Raw genomic sequence first — 22,323 nt, forward strand, 5'->3', positions numbered from 1 at the left:
TTCTTCTTTCATAATGCCATCTTCATAGCATTGGTTACAACATTTTACTATCTCGGATTGCACAAATGGGCTTCATTATGGTTTTTGCCCAACACACGTAGGTGTGGCTGAGGGTTTGACAAATGTTTCTCAATGGACTGGTGAGTGGCAGTGTTTCACTTGGTCATCTGGAAATCTCTCTGTTTCTCTGTTTCTCCTGCCATTGGGATGTGATGTGAATCAGAGCGTATGGGAAGAGCAGAAAAAGTGCAGTAAGCCTGAATCTCAGGAGACTCAGACAAAGAGCACTCATTTTGCTGGACTGGAAACAATGGGAGACTGAGCTGGAGGGGACATTTATCAACTAGGGTTACCATACGTCTGGGGTGGAAATCGCGAAAATGCCCAGGAAAATCCGAACGTATGGCAATCTATTTCGGCAGTGTCGTTTTGGGCGAATAAAGCTCAACAACTCTGCCCAAAAAATGCTCACCAACTTTTCTGTCCGGATTTTCACTGTTTGAAACATGGTGGCAACCCTAATTAAAACAGGCATGTCCCACCTTTCTTCCAGAAGCTCAAGGTAGCGTAGCAGAACGACAGCCTTGCAGGGTAGGTGAGGCTGAGAGAGAGACTGACTGGTTACCCAGTGTCTTTCATGGCTGAACAATTTGGTCCTGGGTCTCTCGGCTTTTACTTTTGACCCTTCAAACACTACGCTACTCTGGCTTCGCCTGAAGGCATACGTAGCTGCTTTTGTATATTTGCAAACAAAGCAAGTATTACGAAGGCACTATTTCAGTGCACTTTTGTTTGACTAAAGCTGGTTAATGCTTGGGAAAGTGCAGAGCAGGTAAGCACAATGAATGCAGCAGTGCACCTAAAGTCATTCTCATGTGCTGCAGGTATAGGTCTGACCAGAGCAGACTATTCAGAATGCAGGGAGAGGGAGAAGGAAGTGGGCATGTATTTTCCCTCGCATCAGAAACTCCCTACCTATCCTTCTCTCTGTTTTGTGTGGCCTTTCAGCTTCCTATGCCTGGCATGTAAGCCCCCTTACGTTTCTTTGTAAATAAGGTGTGGTATAAATTGCTAAGATGCTGTGTAGGTTTGTCTAGGCATCTTAAAAAGTAGAGACATCACCTTGCCAACAAAGGTCCGTATAGTAAAAGCTATGGTTTTCCCAGTAGTGATGTATGGAAGTGAAAGCTGGACCATAAAGAAGGCTGATCGCCGAAGAATTGATGCTTTTGAATTATGGTGCTGGAGGAGACTCTTGAGAGTCCCACGGACTGCAAGAAGATCAAACCTCTCCATTCTTAAGGAAATCAGCCCTGAGTGCTCACTGGAAGGACAGATCCTGAAGCTGAGGCTGCAATACTTTGGCCACCTCATGAGAAGAGAAGACTCCCTGGAAAAGACCCTGATGTTGGGAAAGATGGAGGGCACAAGGAGAAGGGGACGACAGAGGACGAGATGGTGGGACAGTGTTCTCGAAGCTACCAGCATGAGTTTGACCAAACTGCGGGAGGCGGTGGAAGACAGAAGTGCCTGGCGTGCTCTGGTCCATGGGGTCACGAAGAGTCGGACACAACTAAACGACTAAACAACAACAGCAACATAAATTGCTAAATCAGCTGTAACAGTAATAATAATTTCTAAGCGCATTGTTTTCCTCTAGCATTTTAATGGTATGGCCCTAGGAGGACTGCCTTGCATTTTTCCTTTGAAAAGTTGGGTCAGCTTCGAAAAACGTTGCAAGACCTTAAATTTGGACTGGGATTCTGGACAGGAAAGACTGTCCACGCATAGGTCAATCCACCGTAGAGAAGTTGTCAAAATGTGCTAGAAGAAGCTGTGTTCTTACGGAGATGGAAAACCCTGTGTCTGGGTAATAGCACTTCAGAACAGACTGCAGGTGGGAACAAACATGATTTAATGTTCCTCCATACAAAAAAGAAGAAGAAAAAACCCTCCACACTCCATGTAGAAAAATAGATGATGAGGAGAAGCCTAGACTAGTACAGTGGTACCTCGGGTTACATACGCTTCAGGCTACAGACTCCGCTAACTCAGAAATAGTGCTTCAGGTTAAGAACTTTGCTTCAGGATGAGAACAGAAATCGTGCTCTGGCGGCGCGGCAGCAGCGGGAGTCCCCATTAGCTAAAGTGGTGCTTCAGGTTAAGAACAGTTTCAGGTTAAGAACGGACCTCCAGAACAAATTAAGTACTTAACCCGAGGTACCACTGTACTCTGTGTGTGTTTTAAGCACATTTCCCCCTTCAAAGGATTATAGGCACTGCCGATACATTTCCCAGCAACCCTTAACACACTATTGTGCCCAGAATTCTTTGAAGGTTGTGTCTGTGTGCTTTGGATGTGCTTCAAAGGCATGTTGTGCCTACAGCCATTAAGAACCAAAATAGATGTAATTTGTATTTTTACAAACATGTGCATTAAATGCAAAAAAAAAAAAAAAGCCCTAATATTAATTTGGCCCTTTTCCCTGACTTGCTAGATTTCTATATGCAGGGACTGCTTTTGTACAGAGGAGCTTTCAGTCAAGTGAGTCTCACCTGCAGTCTAAAGGTGAACCACCCAGATGCATTTTTACCGCCTCCATGAAAACTAGACCTGGGCGACTCGCTTGTTCCTCTTGGGTCACGCCTGATGCAGCTTTGATAAACTCCAAGCCTGCCACAATAGTGACGTGCATCCATCACCCCACACATCTCCTGGTGCATAGCAGTTTTCCAGGTAGAATCCCTGGGATCACTGACGGAGCCCTACCCCCAAACCGCACCCACGTCTGTGCTCCCTGGAAGGAGGCATGCTGTTATCTTAAGGTGAAACAAAGCAGGGCAAATAAAACCAACCCAAATTTAATGGGCTGTTTTCTTTACTCCCGTCTCAAGTTACACCAATCCCTTATAGGGCAGTCCTAAACATGTCTACTTGGAGATAAGTGAATTCCATGTGATTTGTTCTTAGTAAGCGTGCTTTAGGATTCCATGTGATTTGTTTAGGGAAGTTTTTAATATTTAATGCTGTACTGTTTTTAACACTTGATTGGGAGCCACCCAGAGTGGCTGGGGAAACTCAGCCAGATGGGCGGGGTATAAATAATAAATTATTATTATTATTCCCCGACCCCTTGCATAGTTCCTTCTTTCTCTGCCCCTTTTCTTAAACTGGTGGTTGTTGGCCTCTGTCTGTCTTCGGAGTCAAAGGAGGAGTGCGCCTTTGAGGGGCGAAGTCAAAATGTTGGAAAGTTACAGCTCCTGCTTTGTGTGTGGAGACTGATATGGGAGAGACATGTTTTGTTGCAGCTGGGGCAGAGGAAGGCATCCGGTTGTTTCTTCTCTTGGTGCTTCTCCCAGTGGTCATTACTCCCCTGGTCACTGCCATGAATGCACAGCCTGTCTGTCTGTCTCCAGGCATTGCAGTTGTCTGCAAGGGATTCCCACACAGCAGGGTTGATCTTGCCAGTCTTAATGTCACCTTTGCAGACATTTTTGTAACACAGAGTTGGTCTGCCAACTGGCCTGGTGCCTGTAGCCAGCTCCGCTTAGAGCACATCCTTGGGGATCCTCCCATCTTCCATTCTGCCGACATGGCCAAGCCAGAGCCCTAACGGTCAAAACAAATCAGAACTGGAAGCAAGTTCAGCGATTGTGATTTTCCATAAGTTCGACAAGGACCGGAGAGACTTGGGTTCAAATCCTCCCTGGCGTAAAGCTCACCGGGTGATTTGGGGACAGTAATTAATTTCTTCACAGCTTAGTTCACAGGGCTAGAGGGGGGAATAAAATGTGTGGACCACCCTGAGCTCCGTGAAGGAAGTTTAGTCTACAAATATAGGCAAACAAAACTCGATTTATGTAAAAAACCTTCTCTGAGATAGTTTGCAGACACTTTGCAGGGCTGGACGAGAATGCAATGCTACAGATTTTTAAAATTTTCATTTTGAATGTTTTCAGACGCTGCCCTGTTTCTGGCCCATGAAGACGATTCCTTTCGCATCCATTCTTTCTCTTTAGTTATGAGGTATGCCATTTGGTATTTGCATTTCACAGTGGGATGCTTTCACTTCATTTTTTTTTTAAAGAAAAATATATTTAACGGCACCTTGTAAAAACCAAGTCAGATGTTAGCGGAGAGGTTGCCAAATCCTGTGTCATCAAGACCTGAATTCTGAAAGCTATCTTTGGCATATATACAATTCTGTGAGAGGGGACATGTCAGAAATCACAACCATCACATCCTCTGACAAGTACCCTTGCGGCTGCTTCTCGCTACACTTCCATTTTAAGTATGAAATGGGCCGGTTGCAGAAAACTTAGTCAATCACATGAGCAGACCTGGGGCAAGGGATTGCACTTCACCTGCAACAGGAGATTAATAAGGGATCTGGGTTAATATATGTGCTGCTTTTAGCATTGCAAAGCAGGGCTGGGGACCATCAGGCCTGGGGGCCAAATGTGGCCCTCCACGGCTTTCTGTGCGGTCCTTGAAGCACTTCTCAGTTGGTTAGAGTGTGGTGCTGATAATGTCAAGGTTGCAGGTTCGATCTCCATATGGGGCAGCTTCATATTTCTGCATTGCATGGGGTTGGACTAGATGACCCTCAGGGTCCCTTCCAGCTCTACAGTTCTAAGGTTTTATGATTCTCCTCTCGCCAGACCACACCTTTCACTGGCTCAATGTTTTTGCCTGCCTGGAATTGTTTGCATCCCACTCACCCCCGCCCTGCAGCCTTCCTCCAAGGACCTCAGACCACATGCATTATTCTCACCTCTTATTATTTCCACATCTTCACAAAAACCCTGTAAGATAGGTTAGGCTAAGAGAGAATGGCCATCCCAAGGTTACACAGTAAGCTTTGTGGGTTAATTGGGAATGACGATGATTGGGAGGGCCAATTAATTATCCCTTATTCTAAAATCCCATTATGGGATCCCTTTGGGTCTTCACACATAATAGGCTGCTGGGATAGCTCAGGTGGTAGAGCAGGAGACCTTTAATCTCAGGGTCAAGGGTTCGAGCCCCACGTTGGGCATGAACGTTGGGTATCGTGAAGGGTAAAGGTAAAGGTAAAGGGACCCCTGACCATTAGGTCCAGTCGTGGCCGACTCTGGGGTTGCGGCGCTCATCTCACTTTATTGGCCGAGGGAGCCGGCGTACAGCTTCTGGGTCATGTGGCCAGCATGACTAAGCCGCTTCTGGCAAACCAGAGCAGCGCACGGAAACGCCGTTTACCTTCCCTCTGGAGTGGTACCTATTTATCTACTTGCACTTTGACGTGCTTTCGAACTGCTAGGTTGGCAGGAGCTGGGACCGAGCAATGGGAGCTCACTCCGTCGCGGGGATTCGAACTGCCAACATTCTGATCAGCAAGTCCTAGGCTCTGTGGTTTAACCCACAGCGCCACCCGTGTCCCTATCGTGAAGGGTACCCAGGTGCCATTGTCCAGTGGGCCGCATTTAGCAAAAGAGAGCTGCTTCCTTGTGAAGAAGTTTACATGGGTGATGTGGTGTTTTGCTCTGTTTTTAAAATCTGCTCTAGGTGCCGGCAGCTAGATGATTTTCTCATGGCTCTGCTGTACTATCTGAATTTTTATCTGGAAAAATTAGCCTTGGAGATGAAGCCCAAATCTTTCATGGGGTGAGTTAAATCGCTTGGATGTGTGTCTTAAGCAGAGTCCCGTCTTGTTTAGAAAGGGCTATTGCTCTATATATTCAGTGTGGGTGTGCTTTGCTTCAAGACCCGATTTGTGCTTGTTAGAAAGATCACAAGCCACGAGGCCTCAAGCCCAAGACCTTGGAGAGTTGCCAGTACTCAGGTGACTGATGGATGAATAGTCTGAAGTTGGGAGTCCAAGACCATTTCCTGTGATTCTGCGGGACACTTGTCACGTCCCAGGAGCTATTTGAGCCCAGTGTTCTTCAGTCTCCTCTGACTGGTTCCATCCTTCTTTCCTGGGTCATTTCTGACTTTCTTCCTCCACAAGGAGACTTGAGTCAGTGCATCTCAGCATTTTCAGGTCAGCCCCACCTCTCCTGTTCTCCTTCATGGCTGCGTTTGAGGTCAGTTCTGCATCGGTGGTTGTGACCTAAGACCAGCCGAAGCTGAGGTGGTGGGTGTTGCACGAACCATTGAAAAGTGGACAGAACTGAGAGCCAATGTGGTGTAGTGGTTAAGAGTGGTAGACTCGTTATCTGGTGAACTGGGTTCGCTTCCCCGCTCCTCCACATGCAGCTGCTGGGTGACCTTGGGCCAGTCACACTTCTTTGAAGTCTCTCAGCCTCACTCACCTCACAGAGTGTTTGTTGTGGAGGAGGAAGGGAAAGGAGAATGTTAGCCGCTTTGAGACTCCTTCGGGTAGTGATAAAGCAAAATATCAAATGCAAACTCTTCTTCTTAAAGAAAAAAAGAAGGAAAAAAGTGGACAGAACTCTCCCTTCTTTCTCCACAAATGCACCCAAACCTACTTTCACTAGTGCCTTGGCCTGGGTATCTCTGCTCTGTTGCCCCTTGCATGTTGGCAAGGAGCACCAACCCTCTTGCTTACCTGGGGGTTTCAGGTGAGTCCACATCAGCCGAAAGCTATTTCCTGCATTGAACTCAGCCATAATGCTGTCGTCCCCACTGTCCCCCCCTTGTAACAGACTTTTAGGTTGCCTTTCAAAATATAAATACCTTGCAAAGACAGCTTACAGAGTACAGGTCAAACAAATGAGTCAAACCAACTTTTGTTTGAATTGGCAGCTGCCTTATGCCCCAACACCTACCTGTTTTGTTTTGTGTTGACCCAGGTAAGATCTTAAACTAGATCAATTAGATTAGATCACCACCAACGCTTCCTTAGGTGTTGGGACATGATTCTATGAATGTGGTTCAACAACATCTGGATGGCCACAGAGGATCCCCAGCCTTGAGGGAGGCCAATAAGGTGTGGCCATCCAAGATGTTGTTGGATCACATTCATAGAATCATAGAGTTGTAAGGGACCTCAAGGGTCATCTAGCCCAGCCCCCTGCCATGCAGGAATCTCAGCTCAAGCATCCATGACAGGTGGCCATCCAACCTCTGGTTTAAAACCTCAAATGAAGAAGAGCCCACAACCTCCTGAGATAGACCGTCCCACTGGCATCAGAAAGTTCTTCCTGATGTTTAGTCGGAATCTCCTTCCTTGTAACTTGAAGCCGCTGATTCGAGTCCTACCACCAGAGCAGGAGAAAACAAGCTTGCTCCTTGATTCCCATCATCCCTGGCTATTGGCTCTGCTGGCTGAGTCTGATGGGTACTGGAGGCCAACAACCTATGGAGGACCACAGGTTAGCCACACCTGACCTACCTGGAGACATTCTAGCACACAACACCTTGGTCCTTCCTGCTCCTTATTTGCAATTACCCTACTGTTCTTTTGTATCACCTAATCTACTAATGATAGTCCAGGCATAGTGGATCTTGCTTGCCTGACCAGAGTCTTGCTAGGCAATCCCAGGGCGTGCCACTCCAGCCCTATGATTTACCGGTAATCTTTCTGTTGCTTTCTTTTATTTGGGTCAGAATTCTCCGGTGCAGACGTAGTGTTCTTGATTGTCTAACCATGAGTGGGAGAGTGCTCTGTGCAATGCTTTTTTTAATGACTTGCTTCTTTGTTAAACAGGAAGCCCAGTGCCCTGGAAAGGAAAGAGATGCGGGAGAACCAAATCAAGCTAGCAGTGACCAAAAAGCACCTGGCGGAGCTGTACTGCATCCTCATCCTCGGCCTGGGAATGTCCGATCAGCATCACATGGCTTGTGGGAAGTAAGGAAACGGCTGCGCCCAGGAAATGCTTTTCTGTAATGCCATCTGCTCTTTGCAGCAGATGTCTAGGGAATGAAACAGAAGAAGTGGGAACTTGGGTTTCTGAGTGGGTTGTCAGAACCCAATGCCCTTTGAGAGTCCTTTATGGAAACCGAAGGGGGACGTGCCGCCTGATTCTTAGCATTTTCACCAGGAAGGAAATCCCAGAGAGTTCAGTGGGAAAGGGGTGTAGCTCTGGAGAGCACCTGCTTTGCATGCAAAATGTCACCGATTCAATTCCTGGCATGGGAAGGGCTCTTGTGAAATCCTGGAGAATAGCTGCCAATTAAAGTAGGACAGCTCCTGCCAACCTAGCAGTTCGAAAGCACATCAAAGTGCAAGTAGATAAATAGGTATCGCTCCAGCGGGAAGGTAAACGGTGTTTCCGTGCGCTGCTCTGGTTTTTGCCAGAAGTGGCTTAGTCATGCTGGCCACAAGACCTAGAAGCTGTCTGTGGACAAGCACCAGCTCCCTTGGCCTATAGAGCAAGATGAGTGCTGCAACCCCAGAGTCGTCCGCAACTGGACTTAACTGTCAGGGGTACCTTTACCTTAAAGTAGGACATGCTGATAGCTCAGTCGTGGGTAGAGTTGTGGGTTCAGGTTGTGCGAAGGTTTTCTGCATTGCAGGGGATTGGACAAGGTGACCCTCATGGTCCCTTCCTACAATTCTACGATTCTGTAGTGTGGATGAGCCAGTGGTCTAACTCAGTAGAAGGCTTGGCTTGTTTTCAAGTAAGGTTGCATAACTTCCAGGTAAACCTGCACTCAGGAAATCTGTTCAAGGGTACAGTCTTAAGCAAAAAATTATTGGTGCCGTAAGGTCCCAACGAACTTAGTGGGACAAATTCCAAAATAACATCAGTTAGGATCACAGGCTAAAATTCTCATCATTTTTCCTTAGAAGTCACTAAAATCAGCAGTCATAGCCTCTGGGTGAATGTGTTCAGGATCTGGTGGCATGCAAATAGCTGTTGCAACTTAACAAAACTCATTACAATATTTGCTATCAGATTTCTGTGATTAGGGCTACCACTGTCGGCTGCCTTATCGCAATGCCTTGCCAGAGTGTTTTGGGCTTGGCAATGGTATGTTGGTAGACTGCACAAATCTGGCAATGTGCATCTGTGGTAAGTAATTTTTAGGCACTCTTACTCTTCTGAATAGCTAGGAAATACTTGGAAGGGGGGGGGCCATGCCATTATTCCCACGCTCCTAGCAAAGGATGATCCCTAGCTGCCGCTGGCAGTTTGAGTAATTTTGGAGAGAGATACCTGAGTCTTAGCATTTACCTTATTTTTCACTCTATAGGACACACTTTTTCCCCTCCAAAAATTAAGGGGAAATGTGTGTGCGTCCTATGGAGCGAATGCAGGCTCCTTGGCTTCAGGGTAAGCTCGGGGGGCAGTGGGAAGGCGGTGTGCCGCCTTTGCGCTGCTCCCCGACCTGGTCTTTGAGGCTTTTCCCCGAGGAGGGAGAAGGGACTGACTGGCCGTGTCAGTCCCTTCCCCCACCTCGTAGAAAAGCCAGCAGAAGCCGCGCACCCTTTATAGAGCATGTGGCTTTTGCGTGCTTTTGCGGGAGGTGGGGGAATTCCCCCACCTCCTGCAAAAGCCCACAGGAGCCACGCACCCTTTAAGGAATTCCCTCACCTCGTAGAAAAGCCTGCAGGAGCTGCACACCCTTTAAAGAGTGCGCCGCTCTTGGGGGCTTTTCCCCGAGGAGGGAGAAGGGACTGACCGCATGCGGCTCCTGAGGGCTTTTGCGGGAGATGGGGGAATTCCCCCACCTCCCGCAAAAGCAGGGAGAAGGTCTGGGAGAAGTGCACAGGCTGCGCACAGCCTGTCTGCTGCTCCCAGAGCTGTGCGGGGGGGGGGAATCATATTTTTTTCCTTGATTTCCCCCTCTGAAAACTAGGTGTGCCCTATGGTCAAGTGCGCCCTATGGAGCGAAAAATACGGTAGGTTGCTGGCTATTTCACCTGGAGATCTGATGTGCGAGCAGCGGACTTTCCTCCATCTCTGCTCAATGCGTACGTTTGTAAAGAAGGGCAAATATTACATGACAGAAGTTCTGGCAACTGCTTCCAAAGGAAATGAAACTTGAGTAAGCTCTGTGCCTCTGGAACATCTCAACACGCAAAGAAGTGGGACGAATGTCACAGTATGAAGAAGGTCACCATGGGGAGGGGCAAGTCCTTTTTTAAAATTTATTTAAAATCCTTGGGCCAAATCCCTTGCGGTGACTGCCACCTTACAAAGCCCATGAAAACACAGCAGCTCCTATTTCCCAGCACTGCTTCCACTCCCATTGAGGTTGCCATCTCTGGGAAGAAAAACCAGTGTGGCCTGCTCTTGCGAGTTTAGCAGATATTTTCTATGCAGAACTCAGCAAACAAGGCTTTTCATGCTATGGAGACAAAGACAATCCCCTTCTGCTTGCTGCAGATTCAGCGTCTGTTAAAAGCACCGCAACAGAATTTTGTTCAGAAGGCAATAAGACAGCTCCCGAACCAAAGCCTGCCAGTCTTACCAGTTGCTCTAGAGTAGGGGCATTCAGGCTTCAGGCTTGCTGGATCCATTTTGTAGGTTTTGTTTGCAAGAACCTGAAGTTATACCAACAAGGACCAGGTACAAATGGCATGTGTTGACATCTGTCTTTCTCAAGATACAATGGAGTGTCGGGAGGTGGAGTCAAACCACTTTGTTAGCAGCACCAAGTGACCTCCCCAGGGCACAAGCCTGGGCAGTGTGTCTGGAGATCCTGGGCTGCCCAGACGACAAGACACCACCCCCTCTCAGACTCGTTGATGTGGTCCAAAGGAAAGCAGACCAAGACGTTTGGCACCAGCTTGGCTGCAGGAGTCGCTGGAAGGCGCCATCCAATCGCCTTAGGCACTTCACTCTGGATTTGTGTAGGGTTTACTCCTGAAGACATCCCACAAGGCAGCGGAGGTTCAGGACCAGAGTTTTCCTTCTCATAGATGGCTTACAGTTAAAATTAAGGAACGGGGTTCCTCTGAGCTGAGGGATTTGACCTGAGGTCATAGTTCTTTCCCCCGAAACCTGTTCCTGCTTAGCTTTGTTCATTTCTGCAGCCTGATTTAGGGTTTTAAGAGTTTTAAACAATTGGGAGTCTTGCAGCAAGCTACCCACCTATTTGCCTTCTGCTCAGGCCTGCTCTAGAGAGTTCCCCTTCTTATGTCCTTTAGCCAATCTCTTCAGGTGGCCTCTGTTGCAGCTTGATCAGTAGGCATTACCAGGTGGTCCTCTTGTGTTGTGAGAAGCTTAATCTGCTGGTTTCTGCTGCTAAAGGTGCAGGTGCAAGTCAGGCTGATCCCTCACTGCCCCCAGGCAGCTAATAGCACTAATGGCGGTGGAAAGAGGACTGGAGAGAAGGGTTGGTACTGGGGAGAAGAGATGGCATCCTTGAGCCTTGCCCGCTTTGAATCACTCACTCTCGCTAGCTTTCTTCCAGTATGTGGCTTCGAAGGGTAGGAAAAAGCCCCAAACTCTTATACAGTGGTATTTCGGGTTAAGAACTTAATTCGTTCCAGAGGTCCGTTCTTAACCTGAAACGGTTCTTAACCTGAAGCGTGCTTTTGCTAATGGGGCCTCCTGCTGCGCGATTTCTGTTCTTATCCTGGGGTAAAATTCTTAACCTGGAGCAACCACTTCCTGGTTAGCAGAGTTTGTAACCCGAAGCGTCTGTAACCCGAGGTACCACTGTTGTTGTTGTTGTTTAGTTGTTTAGTTGTGTCTGACTCTTCGTGACCCCATGGACCAGAGCACGCCAGGCACTCCTGTCTTCCACTGCCTCCCACAGTTTGGTCAAACTCATGCTGGTAGCTTCGAGAACACTGTCCAACCATCTCGTCCTCTGTCGTCCCCTTCTCCTTGTGCCCTCCATCTTTCCCAACATCAGGGTCTTTTCCAGGGAGTCTTCTCTTCTCATGAGGTGGCCAAAGTATTGGAGCCTCAGTTTCAGGATCTGTCCTTCCAGTGAGCACTCAGGGCTGATTTCCTTAAGAATGGATAGGTTTGATCTTCTTGCAGTCCATGGGACTCTCAAGAGTCTCCTCCAGCACCATAATTCAAAAGCATCAATTCTTCGGCGATCAGCCTTCTTTATGGTCCAGCTCTCACTTCCATACATCACTACTGGGAAAACCATAGCTTTAACTATATGCAAAGCACAGGTCAACCTTGGCAGGTCATTTCTTTGACTCACGTTTTTTGAGTCGAGTTTATTTCTCCTGCACCAGCTCGGGCATCCTTTCTTTGAGCTTTGTGATGGTGCAGAGCAAAAGAAACAAACAGCGGCAGCTTTATTTCAGATTGGTTACACTCCCCAAAGCTTGCATGGCTGTTTTGTTGTTGGCAGGAAGCTCTTGCTCGGCGTTCAGAACCAAAGCTGCGTTTATTCAGCGCGGAAGTCCCCGTGGGGATTTGCCTTCCTGTTTAGCTGGACATGACCTGATGCAAGGACCTGCTGGCCTGTGCTTTTTCAGAAAGCCCACGAGACTGCCGGAACGGAGAGAGGAGAGTTGTCTCGGCAGCTTTAGGAGAGCACCCTTAAAGACGCGCAGACTCCCAGCCGGAAAGTGAAGGCTGTCGGAGAGCACATTGCCCAGGAATGAGCTTTTACTGATATGATTCCAGGGAGAAGCAGCAGGACTCAGCCAAATTAACTTGCAGGAAGAATTCCAGCGAGGCCTTAGCAGGGGTTAGCAGACTTGGCAGGAACACAGAGTCCCCGAGCACCATGTTTTACAATCTCTTCTGACTCAGTGTGTTCCTGTGGAATCAAGAGTTTTGTGCCCACCCCCCACCCCCCGTTCCTGTCCTAGGGTTAGGATTTGAGTGAGGCTTGGGCACTTGAACCTTGGAGGGCCTCATAGGGTAGAGCAGGCAGAGGCACATCTGCTGAGGTGCGTGGAGCAAGAAAATGCCCCAGAGCTCACTGAGGCGTCTGGCTTGCAGCTGCTTTGGTCCATGAAAGGTTTGGGAAGGTTACAGACAACCTGGGCTGCCTCAGAGCCAGCTGTGCACAGAGTGAAAACCAAGCAGACAGCGCTGGCTTCCGGGTCGTAGGAAGCTGCCTCAAAGGAGATCCATTTGACCATCCTGCCCACCTGTTATCTACTCTGACTGGCAGTGGCTCTCTGAGATCTCAAGCCTTTCCACCTCACCTGCTACGATTAGACCCCTTTCAACTTGATATACCTGGCACTGAACCTGGGACCTTCTTCATTCAGAACACCTGCTGCACCCTTGTGCTACGATCCCAGCAGCTGCTCAACCCTGCCAACCTCAGGCACCCCCCATGATTTTTAAGGGTGCCTGCAATCCCTAAAAGCAGCTTGGCACTTTGGTATTATTTGTGTTCCTTCTCCCTGGGCCGCCTAGCCTGCCAAAGGACTCCCCTTGTGTGGGGAACAGGAGACTCAACACCTCCACATTTCTTTCTTTCTTTCTTTCTTTCTTTCTTTCTTTCTTTCTTTCTTTCTTTCTTTCTTTCCTTGTGTTGAAGTGCCAAACCCGAAACAAGGGACACGCCCTGACTTTGAGCTTTGTTCTCCTGCATGTGCATGCACTTTGCATTTTCAGGAAACTGTGTAAAAAAGAATTTATTTCAAAATAGTACAACGGGTATAGCCGGAAGGTTCTTTTTTTATTGTAAATAAAATCATCTTCTACCTCTTTTTCTATTTCTTTTCTTTCTTCTTCTATTTTCTTTTGTATAGTTATAATTTGTAATGTCTGAAATGTAATGTTTTATACTGTATGTATTTTAAGTTCTTTGTAGAATAAAGGTTGAAATCAAAACAACAAACAAACAAACACAGACGGCGTCATGTCCCGGGTTCAGTTCGTTGCATCTGCAGCCAATTGATACGAGGCAGCTGGGCGGCCAACACACCTGAGACACAGGAGAGCCGCTGCCTTCTGCTTCTGCAGCAGCAAAATCTGTGTGATCTTGGGCGGTGCCTTGCCACCCGCAGGTGCTGCACAGCTGCAGGTTCAGCAGCGTCCTGTCAGCCATCCTCGTCGCTTGCGGCACAGGGAGTTATTTTCCCTCTTCTTGTCGATTCGGCAGGGTGAGCCGCACCAACTCCGTGGTTAATTGTAGGCTGAGTACAGTCGGTGGCCCAGCCCAAAAATGCTGTGCATGCAAGAGTCAGCATGACAAAATTGTTCAGTGACCCAACCAGAAATCCTGGCTCCGAATTCCAAGTATTGCAAAAACACACACACACACACACACACACACACACACACACACACACACACCACCCCCTCCCGATTCAGCTGCAGGGATAGAGTGAAAATAAATACAGGGTGCCACCTTTGCATTCTGTACCTTAGATACTTGCATGTTGGGCAGAAATTCAGAGCTGGAGCCTCCCCCATTGCTGCATTTTTTCATGAAAAGCCAAATGACTTGGGATTTTTCAGCATCTTGAACAGTGCCCAGAAAACAACTGGCAGCCAGGAGGCTGAGAAAGGCTGCTTACCTGGTGGTTAATTTTTAAGGAATATTAGTAGACAGCACCAGGACCATATTATGAAGATCCTTATCTGCCCCTGGTCAAAAGAGCCTTGAATTCCACTGTCAAGAAAAGAAAGAAAGAAAGAAAGAAAGAAAGAAAGAAAGAAAGAGTGAGCAGGGCTGAGCATAGAGATGCCCAACTGTTTCACAAACCTTTTACAGGCAACCTGAAGGGAGCTTTGGAAACTCTGGCGTAGAGAACTTTAGCACCCGTCCGAAAATGTGAAATATCAGGAACCGTATTCCTGGGGAAGGTCCGTAGCTGCTGACTGCTAGAGCCAGTCCTGAGGGTGGCAACACAAGAAAGGGGCCTTTTCTGCCCTGGTTTCCCATTTGGGGACTGCTCCACCCAGGAAAGCTTGCAAAACCTTTCCTCTATAACCAGGCCTTTGGCTAATTAAACAATCTGTGGTCTTCTAAAGGGGGGGGGGTATTGTTTTGTTTTGTTAATATGTTACATATTCTTGTGTTTTTATATTGTGAACCACCTTGTGATCATACGATGAAGGGCAGTATATAAAATTTAACAAAATAAATAAATAAATTTAGAGCGGCCTATCCTGGCTGGGGCTGATGGGAGTTTTAGTCCAGAGTTGAGGGCCCCCAGGTTAGGAAGGTTAAGCCTAAAACAGGGGTGCCCAAACATTTTTCAAACAGGGCCAGATTTGATGAAGTGAACATGTGTGAGGACCACTGTTGTTGAGCTTTTTTAAAGGATTTTACCCCAGGAGATAAACTGCCACAAGAGCTGGATTAAACCCCGAAACGAACCCTGAAGAGCTCCTTAGTCAAACCGAAGTGGGCTCACCAGCCCTTTGGGGGCTAAGAGCGATATATGTAATCTTCAGAGACATCTCTTGTCATAAAATGGCAACACCGTCCCCCAAAACAACATTTCACAGAAGCCCAACTTTCTCTCTGAGGCTAAAAGGGCCCAGAGAGAGAAATTCAGCTTCAGCCCTAGAGGGGAAAATGCACACAAAGAAACCCTACTCTTTTCTGGAGGGTCTCATTCTGCCCCCCACCCACTTGTGTGATTCCCAATCTTTGTGTGTGCAGAGCCAAAGTGTGGTGAAAATCTTGGAACAAGGCAGAGGTGAAGTTGCAGAGGGGCCCTTAGATGGTATTTGCAGAGGACCTTGCCATTTTTTAAACGGGTTTTGTAGATTTCCTTCCCCTTTTACTTCGTTAGTGCCTCATACAGTGAGGAAGGAACCAGGCATATCGGGCTCAGGGACACGGTTAGGTAATATTTATTGCTGCCAGTTTCCTCTGGGGCAAATTTACATAAGGGGAGGGGAAGGATCTGCATTTTGTTCTCGCAGCTGCGTATATTAAATACACATGTTTAGTCAAATTTAGAGATCTTCCATAAGCTAGGAGGACGCTCTTGGTTTGAGACTGGGAGAGGGGCTAAAATAGGCAAATGATTTGGGAATGCCAACTTGACGGAGCTAAAAAAACCCCCAAACCTGGCCAGCTTCATTGCCCTTAACACCAGTTTGATTTATAGCTGAAGCTTTCCGTGGAATGGGACTAAAGCACACTTGCCTCCTAGTGCAATGTGTTCTATATGGGGCTTTCCTGGAGCTCTGACTGGTGCAAAATGCTACAACTAGACTTGATGGAATTGGATGACCACAGCCATGTAACATCATTGCTTAAAAGCTTGCACATACGATACCATGCCTGGTTCAAGGTTCATGCATTAATTAATTTATTTATTTTTTTAAATAATATTTATTCCAAATTTAAAATCACAGAAAAAAAAGAAAGAAAAGCCATACAGAGTACAAAGAAAACTTTGACCATAACAGAGCAAAGAATAAACAAGTAAAAAGAACAATAAGATAGAATAAAAAAGAAAACTTAACAAAAAATATAAAAATGTATTAAGTTAAAAATAAAACAAAAGCAGGTTATACCTTTACATATCCTTTTCCCTTTACTTATTTCCATTGACCTCCTCTCACCTCCCAATTTTGTATTCTAGTTCAAATCGTATTTCCAGCAAATCCCTCTAATCTTATTTTCATTTACGTATTTTAAAATTGAAGTAATATAATTAAACCTCCTCTATTTCATCAAATTCATCAACTCACTTTACTTATTCCATTATATCGTATCTACCGAAACGACCTAATATTCTTTTTCCAACCTCCTTCTAACATTCTTTTATATTGCTATACTTTTGAAGATATATTTTGAATTTTTTCCAATCTTCTTCCATCGACCCTTCTCCCTGGTCTCGAGGTTCATGCATTAATTTAAAGGTAAAGGTAAAGGGACCCCTGACCATTAGGTCCAGTCGTGACCGACTCTGGGGTTGTGGCCCTCATCTCGCTTTATTGGCCGAGGGAACCGGTGTACAGCTTCCGGGTCATGTGGCCAGCATGACTAAGCTGCTTCTGGCAAACCAGAGCAGCGCACGGAAACGCGGTTTACCTTCCAGCCAGAGTGGTACCTATTGATCTACTTGCACTTTGACATGCTTTCGAACTGCTAGGTTGGCAGGAGCAGGGACCGAGCAACGGCAGCTCACCCCGTTGCGGGGATTCGAACTCCTGACTTTCTGATCGGCATGTCCTAGGCTCTGTGGTTTAACCCACAGCGCCACCTGCATCCCTGCATTAATTTACAAAGCCTTTAAAAAATTGGATCCAGAATATCATAAGGACTGGTGAATCCCTTACATCCCAGCCTGATCCCTGAGATCTTAATGGAGTCTCTGTTGGTGGTGGCCCATGGCTCAGCTTGCATGGCTTGTAACTGCTAGAAACCATGTCGCCTGGGTTGGGGGCTGAAGCCTGAAATTCCCTCCCAACTGAGATTAGACAAGGACCCTCCATGTTGAATAATTCCTGGATGCCAAGATCCAGGTTTGGGGCAAATACTTAATATGCCTTCTACGTTGCTTCCAAATTCCCTCACTACCCCCCAGCATAGGAAAAGACCACATGTTCAGCAAAGTAAAAACTGGTTTACTTACATACTGTCTAAAGGTTGGATTCATGTGCTTCAGACCGTGAAACAAAGACAGTAACAAAGTGGTAAGGGTTCCCAGATTATCAGTATAGGAACTCAAGAATGGCTGGTGAGAGCCATGCGGCTAAATTGGAGCAGCAAGCTCAAACTTCTTCTCATGCTGAGCTTCTCAGGTAGAGTGGGGAGGGATGGGGACAATAGGCTTGATTACCTATTTCCTCCCAAGGTAAAGGAAATAAGCCTGCAGGACAGCTTACTCTATTGTATTAACCCCTTCATGCATTAATTAGAGTTAAGCATGTCAGTTATATGAGAATAGTTGTCCCACAACTTTCTTATTTCAACCAGCATTTTAAGGTAGTGTTCTGATTTTATGTTGATTTTTAATTGTTCTTATTCTCTGTATGGTTAGATTTTTTTTCTTTTCTCCAAACCATTTTATTTACCCTACTTAGAAATTCTGACTATTAAGTATTATTTAAATATCTGAAATAAAGCAAACAAACCCACTTCCCCAAAAGATTGTATTTTTTATTTTTATTTTTTTGCAAAAGAGAAATGGGGGGAAATGCACTGGGAATCATGAGATAACACTTGCTTTAATGCAACATTGTCTAACCTCCCTGCAAACAAATCAGGATGAATGCGTTCAACAGGTGGTCTGAAACTGCATTTGTGGGGCCCCTGTCATTTTGGCAAGAGGAAACTGCAGACTGGGAGCCCCCACTTGGTAGTTTCATTGGGGCATGGGAATGAATTTTACCTGCCAGCGTTTGGTCTTGATTCTGTTTCTTGGTCATGCTAGACTGTGACAGAATGTCGAGGAAACTCCCTTTCATTTAGGAAGATGTTTATGGAGTACTTTCTCTGTTGCTGTCTGTGGGTTTATTCTTCTCTTCCACATTTTAGGAGGAAAATATCAACAACACAGAAAGACAGGGATTTCTTTGAGGTAAGAGCGGTTGCCTGGAGGAACAGAGCAGCTAAGGGTTGTCTCATCTTTCAGATAAGCTGCAACAACAGAGTAGATCACCTCCATTTTTATTTTTATTTTTGCATTTAGTGCTTGTACAACTTCTCCTCCTACGTGGCTTTTGTGACGTTCAGACAGAAGAACCTCAAGGAAATCCAGCAGGAAGTTGGCCGGCTGCTCCGCTCAAACATATTCAATCCTGCTCTGAGAGAGACAGCTAAACCCAAGGAGTTGAAAACAGATGTGACCAAGGAGGTGAAGAAGGTCACTTTCCGCTATCGCAAGTATGGCCTCATTTTCTCTCTTCTCCCCTCCCCTCCGTTATTGGATGCATTGCAGATATTTATATCGGGGGTGGGGAACATTCTTTTTAGCCCAAAGTCCTGCCAAAGCCATATGCCAGAAGTGGCTGGAGCCTGCAGTAGGTTACATTCCAACCATACAAAAGTCAGAATTTTCTGCACTTATCGTCTCCACCCAGGTGAACAAGAGGCATTATTGTAGTTGTAGGGCACATTCCAGCCTGAGGATCATAGAATCATAGAATTGTAGAGTTGGAAGGGACCGAAAGGGTCCTCTAGTCCAACCCTCTGCAATGCAGGAATCTCAGCCAAAGCATCCATGGCAGATGACTGTCCAACTTCTGCTTATACATCTCCAAGCAAGGAGGGTCCACAACCTCCTGAAAGAGACTGTTCCACTGTCGCACAGTGGGAGCCAGTGTGGTGTAGTGGTTAAGAGTGGTAGATTCGTAATCTGGGGAACCGGGTTCGCTTCCCCGCTCCTCCACATGCAGCTGCTGAGTGACCTTGGGCCAGTCACACTTCTCTGAAGTCTCTCAGCCCCACTCACCTCACAGAGTGTTTGTTGTGGGGGAGGAAGGGAAAGGAGATAGTTGGCCGCTTTGAGACTCCTTCGGGTAGTGATAAAGCGCGATATCAAATCCAAACTCTTCTTCTTCCCATCGGAAAGTTCTTCCTGGTGTTTAGTCGGAATCTCCTTTCTTGTAACTTGAATCCATTGGGTCAAGTCCTACACTTCAGAGCAGGTGAAAACAAGCTTGCTCCATCTTCTATGACAGCCCTTGAGATATTTGAAGATGGCTATTGTATCTCATGTATTCACATACCGTATTTTTTGCTCTATAAGACTCACGTTTTCCCTCCTAAAAAGTAAGGGGAAATGTGTGTGCGTCTTATGGAGTGAATGCAGGCTGCACAGCTATCACAGAAGTCAGAACAGCAAGAGGGATTGCTGCTTTCACTGCGCAGCGATCCCTCTTGCTGTTCTGGCTTCTGAGATTCAGAATATTTTTTTTCTTGTTTTCCTCCTCCAAAAACTAGGTGTGTCTTGTGGTCTGGTGCGTCCTATAGAGCGAAAAATACGTACTTTCCTGTTGGTCATTCATTCATCCCATGTTTTTCAATGCATTTCCTTGTCACTTTCCTAATTACAAAAAAAAATCCATATTTTTTAGTATATTTGTTTCCCTGAGGCAATAGAGCACTTTAATCCCTTTTACCGTAATTCTGCAAATCTAAATTTCCAGTATGTGATTGAATTCTGCACCCCCAAAGCCTGCAAAATGCTGTCAGTCGGGAGCTACCCTGTATGACTTCACCCTTACTTGAACACCTTTCCCTTATTCATTATTATTATTATTATTATTTTTTAAATTATTTCTTAAAGGAGCACCGATGTAAGGCAGCCAGCCATCCGAAGCGTCATGGACCAGCGATCGCCGGTGCTGAGCACCTTGCTGCCGATGCCTAAAGACAGCGCTCAGTACCTTTTCCAGGACCATTACCTCCATGCTGGCAGAAGTCAGCCAGCCTACATTCCTGAAGAGCTGCCACCCTTTTCCTCTGTCGTGCCAGAACCCAAGTAAGGAATGCAGGGCTTTTCTACGCAATACGTGACCACAAAATCTAACAGGGAGCAGTGGCCTCTCTCACAAATATATCTGAGTTACTCATAGTTTCGAGCCTATTTGAATGTGCTCTAAATGTATTGGGTGCATCTGCCTTGTTTGTTCATGTGATGGCCATGGGGAAAGCAAAAGGACATTGAAGACCCTGCTAGAGCAAAAGAGAGGAAAGCTAGCAGAATAGAATCCAATGAATGCTTAACCATTGAGTTTTGATGAGAACAGCTTGACCTCACCCCAAAAGGCACACTCCTCCATTGTCTCCCGAGACAGACGGATGCCAACAAATTCAGGCCAATGGACTACGTTGGTTTTGGTGACTTGCATCCTGTCTGTCTGTTTGTTCCACCTGGCAACAATTCCGTCTGCTTTCCCCCAAAAGCAGAAACCGGGAGAAGGGGACTCCAGCTACCAGACTCTCCCATCTTTATCCCTTTGTTTCTTATCCTGCCCGTTCTCCAAAGAGCACAGGGCAGCCTACCTGGTTCTCCAGACACCCATTTTATTCTCAGAAATCGTATCGTATCGTAAAACCTTTATTGGCATCACATACAACATCCAAAACAAATCAATACAGAATTACCACTTCCCCAGCGGCACAAAACATTTGCTAAAAGAAAGGAGGCAGAGCAGTCTATCGTCACATCTCTTGGTCTCCAGGGAGATCAGACGTCTGCAGTGTATTTCGACGACAAAAAACCAAATAGAGATATTTAGCCACTAACTTGGTGAGCTCCTGATCATTCCCCAGTAATAGAAAATGTATGACCTCTGACTCTGGTTTCCATTTGGGGATACAGAGTTGATATAGAAATTGCTGGCAGAGATCAGCATATAGTTTACAACTGAAAACAATTTGTGTAAGGGTTTCCACCAGGTGGTCTTCACATGGGCAAGTTCTTTCTCCTTCCACCCTGCCTGAGAACCTTCCCCAAAGGAGATCTGATGGATTTGAATTAACCCTGGCCAGCGAAAATGCCCTTCTTTCTTGAGGGTTAAGCAGAAATTAAAGGTAATTATGGTTAGAAACTTCTCAGAAATCACCCACGAAGGAGAACCGAGGGCCAAACTAGACCTTAGCTGTATCCTTAAGTGCAGTGTTTTAATTATTATTTTAAATGCATACTGTTTTGAAAAACAAACTTGCATTTCAGGGCACAGATACGGAGCTCAGATATTGCCTAGTTTGGCCTTGTGAGGTGATGATTGCTACAAGGTCACACGGTGAGCTTCATAGCCAAGATGGGCATTTGGACCTTGGTCTCCCCAGTCCCGATATAGCACCCCAACCACTTTGCCATCGTGTTAAGTGGTGGAGTATAACCCCTACGCTGTAGCTCAGCCAGTGCAGTTCCCTTAGCCCAGGTGTAACAGGTGGGCATCCACTCAACAACCTGGCTGCACTCTTCCTCTCCGGCAGGATCGGCATCATTGGATGCCCACGCCACAGATTTATCCCTCATACGCTTCAGCCTATCGGGACGCAGGATGCTGAGAACGAGGATGACGAAAGCATAAGATCGGAGACAAGCATCTCTCCAGCTGTTTCCCAGGAGCTGAATGTCTCACCGAAGGTCCCTCAAGGCAGTGCTAGCCTCCAGTCCGTGGCGGGTTCAAGGGCTACCACCGAAGCAGATTACGTTGAGAATCACTAGCAGCGTACGCTAGCCATTAGGGATAATTTTTGTTCGTTTAATTAAACTCTTTTGAAACGTTTGCCGTTTGAATTGTATCCCTTGTGTACTCCAGCCTGCAGGGAGAGTATAGCAAAGCACTTTCCACTTTGCTAAGCTTCCAGGACAATACAGTATTCGGTGCATTAAAAAAAAAAAAAAACAAGACCATTAAAGCAAGTTAAAACTGTCTGCGTGAAAACCAGAATAAAGAGGTTTTTTTGAAACTAGACATAGTACGCTTTCAGGTATTAAACCCCTCCAAAGGCCTGGTGGAACAGGTAGGTTTCCTAAAATGGGAATCCGTAAAGGTGGAGAAAGCTTTTTCCCGCATCCTCACTGCAGAGCCCTCCCTAAGGCTTTGGTGCATCAACTGGAAGTT

At 46.5% G+C, this 22,323-nt stretch overlaps 1 protein-coding gene across 1 annotated transcript in view; it reads left to right on the top strand.

Annotated features, from left to right (window-relative positions):
- The window catches only part of PPP1R36 (protein phosphatase 1 regulatory subunit 36), a gene marked incomplete at its 5' end in the record, with an annotated part of 78,344 nt that extends 56,360 nt beyond the window's left edge, over positions 1 to 21,984 (top strand). Inside the window, 7 exons of the mRNA XM_080981682.1 lie at positions 3,961 to 4,027; positions 5,546 to 5,644; positions 7,653 to 7,793; positions 18,278 to 18,320; positions 18,432 to 18,625; positions 20,031 to 20,225; positions 21,689 to 21,984. Of these exons, the coding sequence (XP_080837808.1) occupies positions 3,961 to 4,027; positions 5,546 to 5,644; positions 7,653 to 7,793; positions 18,278 to 18,320; positions 18,432 to 18,625; positions 20,031 to 20,225; positions 21,689 to 21,923 (974 nt within the window). The 3' untranslated portion in view covers positions 21,924 to 21,984. The remainder of the gene's footprint in view (positions 1 to 3,960; positions 4,028 to 5,545; positions 5,645 to 7,652; positions 7,794 to 18,277; positions 18,321 to 18,431; positions 18,626 to 20,030; positions 20,226 to 21,688) is intronic.
- Positions 21,985 to 22,323: the final 339 nt, after the last annotated feature.

Source organism: Podarcis pityusensis, assembly GCF_964106645.2.
Source record: "Podarcis pityusensis genome assembly, chromosome: 1".
NCBI lineage: Eukaryota > Metazoa > Chordata > Lepidosauria > Squamata > Lacertidae > Podarcis > Podarcis pityusensis.